The following is a 12,529-nucleotide window of genomic DNA, read 5'->3' as shown; positions in this document are numbered from 1 at the left end:
GCTGCAGGAAAGGAGGCACTATATGTGTAGGTATTAGGTACAGGGTATATCTTTTATTTCCAGGGACCATTTGGCAGGGGGGGCGGTTAATATAGTAAAGATGTACTTTATATTAATATATTATGCAAAGAGGTATGTATATTACAGACATCTGTAATGATGAAATCGCCTTACTGGATTCTGAAAGACAATTAGTGACACCAGGACACCGCGGTGCAGAGTCCACACGGCGGATTACTTATCAGCAGGCACATACATGGGGTGCTCGGGTCCTTCCGTGCAGCAGGGGGCGCTCACCATACTGATGCGTGTGAGTGCGTGCAGTGTAAGCCGCCTTCACCAGTAAGTAGTAGGAGCGGTTCTAGTTGACATACGGCCGGGTGTAGCAGTACAGCGTGGAGAATGGACACAGCTGGGAAGGTGAGCGCTGTGCACGGAGCCCGGGGCTGTAATGGCGGGCGCGCTCTGCACGTGAACTTGTGCCATATGCGCTGTGCTGCCAGTGACGTGCAGCTCCACAGTTATGGAGAGATAACACTATAATACAGGAGTGAGCCTGGGGCTCCTGGATGATAGATTTGGAGGTGCTCCTTGTCTATGCTACACCTTGTAGCCATACACCTGTGTAGGGGGCAGATAGACATTATAAGGGGTGGGTGTCCATCCCATGACCCACTCTTCGGCACCCAGTCACTACTTGATGCACTGTTCTTCTAATTGACTGTCGCATACAAAAAGCCACTTTGTGGTGGACTATAGGCACATGATCATGCTATCGTTCCTGTTACTTCTCTGAGCAGAGATATCACCATTTTCTACAAGAAATTGGACTTGTTGATTAAATAAAAAATCAGCAGATCTTTTCATTTTCTGTATGGATCATTTTCACACCATGTATATTACTATATCTATGAAGTCATATAGATTTCAAATCTGCTATAATCTCCTGCAGATCCTGACTGTAGACACCCTAAGAGCACCCCTATGTAGAAAATATAAGGAGCTGTAGACCTTAGAGCACACTGACAGCCAGTTACGCCCCCACTTATAACTGGCTAATGCTACTGCAGCACACATCTAATAGTCATTCATATCCTAAGGATATCAATTCTGCAAAGCTATCAATTGCACCAAAAAGCAGCACATTGTACACAGTACAAAAGACAGAAGTTAATTTTGTTTCATGGACTGACCTGACTCCCGGGGACGGGCATAATAGTGATATATGATGTAAGGATTTTCTTCTTCCCAGCTAAACAGCAGCACTGTACTATAATTATGATGACAGTGTGGGTGCTCCTTAGGGAAGCAGGGACTCCTTGCATCATATAAAACTGTGGCTGGTGCATGAAACGGGACACTGCACAGTCTGTGAATCACTCAATGCCCGCTGCCATGTGAAACAGCCTTTAGTTTGTTGTAAATGTAATTACAGCTGTTATTGTCCTCTTCTTTTCACCCCCAAATAATATTTTGAGGAATCCTTTTCTTTCTAGGTGATAACTTGTAAAGCAGCAGTCGCCTGGGAGGCAGGAAAGCCACTGTCTATTGAAGACATAGAGGTGGCACCTCCTAAAGCTCATGAAGTGCGCATTAAGGTAACCTTTTGTAGAGTGCCCTCTGCTTTTACTTCATGAATAGTTTTTTTTTATAGAGACAAGAATGAGCTGTCATATCTTTGCTATCTTTTATTACCTTATTGCTTGTTACTTTATGTAAACACCTTGCCCCTTGTGTATAAGGGTATTCTTCATGTTTCCTCTGTGGAGCATACTAGGGGCAACCAATTATTTCTATGGCAGTTCTGGGGTCTGATGAGTGTCCGGAGGCGATAGCATGCTCAGTCAGTTACATGACAAAACGCAATACAGTTGTGAATGAGTTTGAACAATCGATCAGAGGAGTGCTTGTTCAATCCATATTGTGGCGATAAAAAGCAATAATTAAGTGTTTTTAATAAAAATAAATGAAAAGTGCCAAAAACAAAAAAACATATTTGGTATTGCCACATCCATAACACTGTGTACAATAAATGCAACATTATTGGCCCTTCTTGGTGAATGCCATAAAGTAAAAATGTGCAGCAAAAGATGATTTTTCTTTAAATCGCAACACAAAAAAGTGATTTAAAAAATCACTTGTCCCAAATTAATACCACTGAAAAGAAAACTCTTCTCGCAATAAATAAGGCCTCAACCAGCACTGTCAACTAAAAATACAAAAGATATACCTCTGAAATATGGCAAAGCTAAAACAAATGAGATATTCTGCATGTTGGTTTTTACTATTTAAACTAATAACAAATTGTATCATTGCCGTGACTCATGGAGTAAAGAGAACCTATTATTTTTGGAAAGGTGAACTGTCAAAGAAAAGCTAAAAATCCTAAGCCACAATTGATTTTTTTTTTTCCTCCACCTGCAAAGAGTTAATAAATATATTAATATGATCTCATCAATAAGATGTAGATTCCCCCGGAAGTCTGTTTCTGAAAATTGCAGCTCATGGTGCAAAAAATAAGCCCTTGTGTTTCCCATAAATATAAAATGTTATAGCCTGCACGAAAGTGACAAAGCAAATTTTCTGTTAGGGTGATGTCAGACGTGGTGCTTTGTCTGCGCTTGCAAACGCAGACAAAGCCGCGCCCATTAAATTAACGCAAAACACCGGCCGCTCGTTCCCGATCGCAGGCGTTTCCATAGAAACGCCGATGCGATCGGGCCGTGGCCCGCCCCGGTGGGCGCGGCTTTGTTTGCGTTTGCAAGCGCAGACAAAGCGCCGCGTCTGACATCACCCTTAGTGGTGCTCCTTTCCTTCAGCGCCCTGTTGTGTCCCCAAACAACAGGTTACCACCAGATATGGGGTATGGGAATACTCAGTAGAAAACTTTGCAAAAGATATCACCAAAATTTTTCAACAAACTTGAGGTACAATGTCTCACAAGAAAGCGGGATATGTTAAAACTATCCAAAGTTATAATCCCTTATGGTGACAGATCAAATTATAAAAATAGGGGCATGTCTGGAAGGTGAAACCTGGCTTTGATGGCAAGGGGTTAAAGATGCATGTTTTGCAGTAGAAATGCTAAGCAGTGGAGGGCATCTGTCAGCAGTTCTGACACTAGAGATGCAAACAGTGTTTCACAGCTGTAGAGAGCTGTGTAATCTTTGTTTGTGTTTTTGGTAACACCCGGACTGTAAAAAATTGATTTATATTCCAGGACTGTATTAATCAAACAGACGCCTGGTACAGCAGGTGGAGGGGCTGTGCAGCAGTGCATTGTATAAATCTCACACACCAGAGTGTACCAGAGTGCTCGGAATACCTTCATTTTAAGGCCGTGTGCTCAACCGGACCGGATCCTGGGTGAGCACAAGGCCAGGTGGGAGAGGTGAGCGCTCGTCGCCCCTCTTCCCTCCATAGACAGAAGAGCGGCCGTGTGGTCACCGCGCTGTGACCTGGAGCTGTTGAAATCTATGGGGGCCGTGATCAGGTTGCAAATAAAGTGACGAGATTGAGGCCTTACAGTCCTGCTGCTTATAACACATAGAAAGGTCTCCAGTACTGCTACCCAACAGTGTCTGCAGCTTTGTCTTGTCAAAACTACTGACAGATTCCCTTTTAAGTATAAGGATTTATTATATTATATACATTTGTATTGTCCTTTGCTATCCATCTGATGTTTTCTATATAAAAAAAAATTATAGTGCCAACCATGTGAATTTTTGTAGATCGTGTCCACAGCAGTATGCCACACTGATGCCTACACCTTAAGTGGTGCTGATCCTGAAGGATGTTTCCCAGTCATTCTTGGACATGAAGGAGCTGGAATTGTAGAAAGTGTTGGAGAAGGTGTTACAAGAGTTAAAGCTGGTAAGTACAAATTCACATGATGTGTTTCACCAAGAATGAAGCTGCCATTTTTTTGTATTAGGTTCAGAGGCACAGCAAGATAATCCAAAAGATAAACTGTGTTCACTATACTGACTGCCCAGGTCCTCCCAGGCCGCAGATGCTTTCCATAGTAGCTTTTCTCATAACTAATCGAAAATTATTAAGAAAAGGGGACACTTCTCTTTTAAATGAGGATGTCCTAACAATCAAATGGCTCTGATCTGTACTTGAGGTCCTATAAATGTTTCATGGGGGAAACGGATGGATCAAATATTCATACACAGTGCATGTAAACCGTACCAACTTGGTCAATAAAGTAAACTTGCCACCAGGTTTTACCCCAGTAAACTACTAGTCCACTCAGGGGACGAAATGTTCTTTCTAGAATTCCTTTTTATGTGAAATTTCATCCGTTTACCTAAATAAATAAAAAAGCCTCCAAAATCTGGCATACGACTCCTCTCGCCCTGTTTTCACATGAAATGACTCAAGTTTAGCATTTGCATGTGGAATGTCACTTCAGAAGCTCCTATCTGGTTCTATAGCATATAGAAATATGTATCACATAACCACAAGCCTGTTGTGATCAAAAAGATGAGAACCTTATCTTTAATATAGGGCTTCTGAATTAACTCTACCCCTGCAACGACTAAACTCATCTCCTGTGAAAATGAGGTGAAGGAGTCGCATTTGCCTCACTTTGGGGGAGATTTTTTTGATAGGTTAACTGATTTCACATACTGTATATAATGGAGTATAAGCCGTGCACCTAATTTTAACACAAACTGGGAAAACCTATTGACTCAAGTATAAGCCTAAGGTGGGAAATGCATTGGTCACAGCCTCCACCCAGTATATAGCCAGCCCATGTAACCAACTATATAGCCAGCTGTCCATGTAATATATAGCAAACCCATGTGCCGAGTATGCCCAGCCTATTGAAAAAAAACCTCACCTTTCTGAAGCCCACAGGTCCTCTTCTGTCTTCTGAAGCTCTGCATCCCTGCACGCTGCCGTCGCATATACCATGATGTCAGCCGCTTGCTGACATCATAGTGTGTGCCGATGGCAGCGTACACGCTATGACAGTGATGGCGAACCTTTTAGCGGCTGAGTGCCCAAACTGCAACCCAAACCCCCTCTTATTTATTGCGAGGTGCCAACCAAAAATGAAAGCAGTAACTTATTGCTCTCTGTTCTTCAACAACGTTCAATCATATTGGCCTCCTGAGCACAAGTTAGAAAAATTGCATCATTTTAGCTAGTTTCTAGTGTCCCTCTGTACACAGATTTGTGGGGCCAGCAGAAGGTCTTCCAAAGATAATTCGGCCCTGTCTACTCATTCTCCCTCTTCCTACATACCCAAGTAGCGAAGTAAGTATCACTTAAATATATGAATGACAGCAGCATTTTTTAAGTTGCTTGGAACTGCAGGAAGATTCTTTGAGTCCTGTGTGCTTGGGTGATGGCCCGGGTGCCCACAGAAAGGGCTCTAAGTGCCACCTCTGCCACCCGTGCCATAGGTTCGCCATCACTGCGCTATGATGTTGGCAAGTTGGAGCTGCAGAAGACAGAAGAGAACCTGCGTGGGGCGTCAGAAAGGTGAGTAGAGGGTTTTTTCATTGGCTCGAGTATAAGCCGAGTTGGGTTTTTCAACGCGCTTTTGTGCTGAAAAACTCGACTTATACTCGAGTATACACGGTAAAAGAGAATTCTAGAAGGACATTTCATCCCCTTCCTGAGGAGGGGGGTTAAAACCTGGTGATAACTTTTTTAACATTTGATCTTTTAAAGAGGTTTGCTATATTTGTATCTACAATGACAACACCCTAGTACAGTTCAACCGTCATTCGGTTGCAGGCTGGTATTAGCTTATGAGAGTGAGATGCAAATGTGATGTACGCATTTAATTTTTTGAGCTCTAAAGCTCATGATATTTTATTTTGTATTTTCAGGTGACAGAGTTATTCCTCTATATATTCCCCAGTGCGGGGAATGTAAATTTTGTTTGAACCCCAAAACTAACTTGTGTCAAAAGATCAGGTAATATCTAGCCTATAAATTGCTGTAAATATCTGCTTTGCTCTTATGTATGCGGACCCCTCTCCCTCACTCAATACATTTGTTTCACCAACTTTTACTCATAAGAGGTGTAAGTTACAAATTACACTGCAATGATATAATTGTGACAAACAATAGAAGGATTATAATTAAAAACTCGGCTACTTTTAAACATGGAATCGTTGAATAATGCAGTCTTTTACACAAGTTTGTAAAACCTGGGAGTAAGGGGGTTCATGAATTCTGTTTCCAAAGTCCAGTATCTGCACACAAGCCACCATGCACAATGGTAAATTAAGTCAAGGGGTGTGTAACACATCCTCTGCATAAATTATGGTTCAAAGGAAATCTTCCACCAGTTAAGACGCACTTTCAGCTAAGAAAACGTACCTGTTGGCGTGTGCTGAAGACAAATCTTTTGTTAAGTAAGCTTGAAATCTTTGCATTTGGTAATTAGGTTCATAGGCTACTGTGTACATCAATGGTTGTAAGCTAGTAATCATGGGTGCTGCTATCTGTTTTTATGTGAAGCAACTTTTTCTTGTCTAACAGGATCACACAAGGTCGTGGTTTTATGCCCGATGGAACCAGTAGATTTACCTGCAAAGGAAAGCAGATTTTCCACTTCATGGGCACCAGCACCTTCTCTGAATACACAGTTGTTGCTGACATCTCTGTTGCTAAAATAGAGGACTCTGCTCCCCTGGACAAAGTCTGTCTGCTGGGCTGTGGTGTTTCCACTGGATATGGAGCAGCGCTGAACACTGCCAAGGTAAACACATTCATCAGTTTATCATTCTTGTTTAAAGACTCCAGATTTATAAATTATTATTTTGCCGATCAGAAGGCTTGTCCAGGCTATGTGAAAAAAAATAGTTTGAACTGTTGGTTATTTTGTAATGCTATTATGTTTTGATTTTGTCTGTATTTTATCTGTGATTACATGGCAATCCAGTGCGGTCTCTGCTGATATAGATGCAGGGCAGGAATATAGTATAAACACATAGAAAGTGGATATCACTTAAGTATTTTCTACATGTTCTCATTGGCTCCTTATATTAACAACTTTCTACTTGGGGTATGTAGTTAATATTTAATCAGAACTTGCTTTCCTAGTCTGCTTTTTCTATGTTCTGCCTCTTCTATTTTGACTTTCACAAAAGGGAAGATGTCTGAAGCATTACTACCACCCAGTGAGTTCCAGGGAGCCAATGCCCAGGTCATCCGGCAGTGTGGGTAGCATATGCATGAGCCCAGTTATAACTTTTCCCCTTAGAGGGGCCCCTTCACTACACAATTTGTTTATCGCATTGTACCAGCATGCTAAAGCAGCATGGATTGGTCCGCTGTTGCACAAACCTTTGCTCCACTACCTGCTTAGAAAAGTGAAGCGGTAGGCAGGGCTGTGGAGTCGGCAAGCCAAACATCCTACTCAATTTCCCCATCTGCGACTCTCATATACATGGGGCATGTTTAAAGGACATCTAGCTTCAGAAAACCTGATGGTAGATGTTTATACTCGCCTCCCTGTCCCGAAACGGCAATAACTTTTTTTTTTTTTTTTATGTTTTAGAATGACACGGTTTTCTTGAAAAATAGCTTTATTAACTATGAAAAGTCGGCTGGGGACAGGCTGCATAAATTATTGGTGGAGCCAATAGTTAATAAACCATTTCTCATTCTAAGGTCATTCTAAAACCTAAAAAAAGAAAGTTCTTGCTATTCGGGATGGGCTCCGGGGAGGTGAATATAAAGGTAGATGTCCTTTAAATGATACATTTACAGTAATAAGGCTTTTTATCACCATTATGATACAGTAACCAAGTAATTTAGGTAGAACATACAACCATCAGACTATAACATGTATTAGAATACAGCCATAGAACTATAACTTTAATAAATTGTAAGTATACAAAACACTATGTGGGGAAAAAGTTTTCAACAAAAATGTACTGAATAGTATTTGTTTAGTGAGTCTATGAATTTATTTTTAGAAACGGTATCGCTTCCAGCAGATCCTCCTTCATAGTATACCTCAAGTCTGACCTAATTATTTTAAGACTAGAGAACAGCCTCTCTGCACAGACAGGTTTGTGCCACTGCAGTAACCAACACAGGCAACATCTCTAACCATTTCTGGATATAGAGGAATTGCCTCATGAACAGTTAGTTTTAATGAACATTTGAACTTTCGATATCAGGCTTTTCTTTGAGAACAGCTTGTTAAGTGTTTCACATAATGATGCTGCAGTGCTAAATAACATTAAAGCTTGGCTTCTATACTTTAGTACTTTTTCATGTGTGTTGTTTCCCTTCATATTCTATCTATAGTGTATATAATTAGTAAGAACAGCTATACATCAAGAACATACACTGGACAATCATTAATCCAGTTTTTCTGATCACCCTAGCAATAAGATAATTGAAGATATTCCTTCAGCTCTGATCTGTGGGGGAGGAGCTTCTCTACTGAGCATGAAAAGAAAGTGCATCCACGTTCATCTTAAATAAAAGCCTATATCGGGAATAGAGTAGACTTTTATAGGATATGCCCTAATTTTCCCAAATACTGATAAAAATTGTGACAATTTAAATATATAAATTTGGTGTTTACTCCACCTAAGTGGTCCATCTCCATGGCCCTGACAGTAGGGAAGTTTTGAGTTTAGTTTTGTCTAATTTGAGGCATGTGGACATTTATAAAAATTGTATTCTTTTTCTAATTAAATACGCTTCCTTTTGTACCTTGCAGGTAGAACCTGGTTCTACCTGTGCTGTATTTGGCCTAGGAGGAGTCGGTCTTGCTGTCATCATGGGATGTAAAGTAGCTGGAGCCAAGCGTATTATTGGAATTGACCTCAACAAGGAAAAGTTTGAAAAGGCTAAAGAGTTTGGCGCTACTGAATGCATTAGTCCCTCCGATTTCAACAAACCAATCCAAGAAGTCCTGGTCGAATTGACTGATGGAGGCGTGGATTATTCCTTTGAGTGTATAGGAAATGTTGGCGTTATGGTAATTATATAGTTAAAAATAGTTATTTAGTTTTCTGTTCAACAGTTAATGCAAAACTTTGTCTGCAAAGCAGAATATCTGTTTTCTTAGCCTAAATAGAGGCGAGCTTGTGGCACAATTCTCTATGTTGCTGCTTTCGTTGTGGAAACTCGCATATGTTTTCAGAATTGCTTAAAATAGCGTGAAAGTGTTGGGAGGTGAGAGTCTCCTATTAAATATTTGCCACAAGTAACATTTACAAACTTTTATATTGCAGACAGACCCTTATAAAGCAATATAGATTAATGTGTTAGCTTGTACATGGTAGCATCATATGATGCTGCACAAGCATGTACAAAGGGTTTTTGAATGAGCTAATCTTGTCTTCTGTATTAGAGGGCTGCATTAGAAGCATGTCACAAAGGCTGGGGAGTAAGCGTCATTGTGGGAGTAGCAGCCTCTGGACAAGAAATTGCAACCCGACCATTTCAGCTGGTCACTGGGCGCACATGGAAAGGAACTGCTTTTGGAGGTGAGAAAACAGTATTTGGAAACTTATAAAGGAGTAGTATTACCATTAGCCTAATAATTACATATTATGCATTAGATGGGGATTTAGAATTCATTTACTTTGTTTTATACTTGTGTACAGCATATATTTGTAGCCTTAGGCAGTAACCCTCTGTGTAAAGTCTCTTGGGCTGCTTTACACTACAACAAACAAATTGGCATTGCTAAAGCTAATCTCTAGAACATTCTCCATTTCAGTAGAATTAAAGGAAACCTACCACCACGGATCTACCTATTAAGGTAGATCGGGTGGTAGATGCCTCTATTGTACGTGAGGATAGCCCTTTTAAGGGTAATGTTCACGTCCCCTGTATATTTTTCTAACTTTTATTGCCCTATTATGCTAATTTTATAAAGAGGCTACTGGGGCATGGAGTAGCCGGGGCTGAGGCTACACGGCATGGCTACTCCACGGCCCAGTAGCCACTTTGATCCCCCTACCGGCATATCTCCGGTGCGCAGCTCCCTCGTCCACGAAGCCGGAGTTCTGCCAAAGCCCGTGGCCCTGCACCGAAGATATGCTGGTAGGAGGATCAACGAGGCACTGTGTAGCCTCAGCTCCGGCTACTCCATGCCCCAGTAGCTTCTTTAGCAAATTGGCATATTAGGGCAATAAAAGTATATAAAAAGATACATTGGGCGTGAGGATTAGCCCTTTAAAGGGCTATTCTCGCGTACAATGTCACCAGGAGACCCATTTTTAGCACTCCCCCAGTCCCCACAGAGCATAGTACATACACTGCCAAAGTGTTTTTGTATTAAAAATTGGTTTTACAGAAAAAAAGATATGTTATATTGTACCTTTCATTAGCATCTGCTGTGTGACTAGGCAGTTGCCTTTTGGGAGGGCCTGGAAAGGAGCATTCCCCCCCCACCCTTGGGGAACAGCTTCTCCATGTGACCTTTTCAAATATATGAAAACACCCATCACTGGGCTTAGCGACGCCCCCTGCTCCTCTACAGCCAATCCCGAGTGTGGGGAGTTATTCATATATTCGAAAAGGCCACATGTTTCCCAAGGGTGGGGGGGAACTGTTCCTTTCCAGCCCCTCCTAATTGGCAACTGCCTATGTACAATATAACATATCTTTTTTTTCTGTAAAACCTATTTTTTTTATAAAAAACACTTTGGCAGTGTATGTGCTATGCTCTGTGGGGACTGGGTTCCCTTTAATAGGTAGATCCATGGTGGTAGGTTTCCTTTAAATATCCGTTAATTTATTCTGTACATTCATATGCAGAAATTTATTGGGATGGGCTGTTCAGAAATCCATTCAGAAACCTTCCAATTTGGATGTATGATATGGATGTTGAGTCACAGTAGCTTTCAGCTACAAATCATTTTGAACATTTAGGGCCAGTTCACATCTCATATTTTTTTCTAATAAATATCTGTTATTAGAAGACAAAACCAAGTGTGCAGACTACACAAATGTATAATAGTTATTGGCGCCTGTTGGACCACTCCTAACTTTAACTAACAATAGCTAATGCAAAAATTCAAAAATCTATGTTGCTCTTTTCTCCTTTCATTTTCTTCCCCTTTCCTACAGGTTGGAAGAGTGTAGACAGTGTCCCCAAACTAGTTTCTGAATACATGGCTAAAAAAATAAAAGTTGATGAGTTTGTTACTCACACTTTGCCCTTCAGTTCAATAAATGAAGCTTTTGAACTGATGCATGCTGGGAAGAGGTAGGTTGAAATGAACTTCTTACTAAAGAATACAGTACACTACTTTATTATCACAACCACTTTGAATGTTGACACTGAATGTAGTGTTATCCCTGATCTCTGTGTAGTAACAAGATTTAATTCCTGTTCTTTACTGGCCTTACCTTTTAAGGTATCTGTTCATGTTGTGCACACGTTTCCCCTTAGTTGGGATCCCAAAAGCATCAGAAATGAACTGAAATCGGCCCATTCCCTATGCAAATTGCAGCGTTATTTTGCTGTGGCTGGTGGGCAGATCTCTACTTTTGTATTGCAAAGGTTTATTCTTGCACACAGATCTGCAGCCCTAAGTGACAGGTCATTTATTTTCTGAAGATTAAAAATCTGCATCAGAAACTCTTTTTATTAAAGGTCATACACTACTACAATGCTACTGTATTTTCCTGCATGGAAATTCCACAGTTAATCCGCAACCTGTGCAGATTCCCTTAACTTTTTTTTAGAAGGGACCCTTGAGTCTGCTTACCAAAAAATTTTCTCAAATCATTGCAGTGTCTGTGTAATACTGGACACATCCACCAGAATGAGACAATCTTTGTAGCCTCTTACTACTGTGGTCAATAAATCAAGAAGCCTGAACAGTGTCCAGCTATTCAGTGCAGGGAACTGCTTTTTTGACTAAGGAGTACACTTATAAAATATGGGAGTAATGGGCTTACAACATTGTGAGAGGGTGGGCATCTGTCAGCAGTTCTCAGCTTAATGAATGCAGTGCAAAGCCATATGCAGCATGTATGCAACCCATATTTTATACGTTCCCTTAGACTTCTATAGGGTGTATGGACTGAAATGCATGCTCTATAATTCTTTACGTCTCTAATACGGAACGGTACATATAGACAATATTCCATAATGGCCGTATTGCCCATTGCAATAAATGGGGCCGTATGCTACCTGTGTAGCATCAGAACCTAAGAAGAGAACTGAGCCCATCTCTGGTTTACGTAGCTGTATAATGGAAGATCTTAACACGAACTAGATGAACAGGAGTGAATGTGCTGTATGTTTGTAACTTTAATATCTTTTTCCATTGCAATTAAAAAAAAAAAAATTCTATTTTTCTTTCCAGCATTCGTAGTGTCCTGAACTATTAAAGAATTCTGGATTATAAAGACTGGAACAAGAAAAAAAAATCAAAGCACTAGATGGAGCACCCAACATTAGATACTGCAAAAAAATAATCTGATCTCATTGTTAATGTTCACTGTGGCCTTCCTTTCTAACTACAGTAAATTTTTCAGACATACTTTCTAATAAATATATTTAGATCTGTTGATAAGA

The 12,529-nt window shown here is 40.6% G+C and overlaps 1 protein-coding gene across 1 annotated transcript; it reads left to right on the top strand.

Moving 5' to 3' along the window:
• The first annotated feature begins 285 nt into the window (after positions 1–285).
• Positions 286–12,529, top strand: LOC140071010 (alcohol dehydrogenase class-3). The gene is made up of 9 exons (XM_072118206.1): positions 286–420; positions 1,497–1,598; positions 3,732–3,873; positions 5,850–5,937; positions 6,508–6,727; positions 8,708–8,968; positions 9,344–9,479; positions 11,071–11,209; positions 12,318–12,529. The coding sequence occupies exons 1-9, from the start codon at positions 403–405 to the stop codon at positions 12,340–12,342; spliced, it is 1,131 nt and encodes a 376-aa protein (XP_071974307.1). The 5' UTR covers positions 286–402; the 3' UTR covers positions 12,343–12,529.

Source organism: Engystomops pustulosus, chromosome 1 (assembly GCF_040894005.1).
Source record: "Engystomops pustulosus chromosome 1, aEngPut4.maternal, whole genome shotgun sequence".
NCBI classification, from domain to species: domain Eukaryota; kingdom Metazoa; phylum Chordata; class Amphibia; order Anura; family Leptodactylidae; genus Engystomops; species Engystomops pustulosus.
Note: the sequence above shows the minus strand (reverse complement) of the source record. Positions and strands in the feature narration are given on the sequence as shown.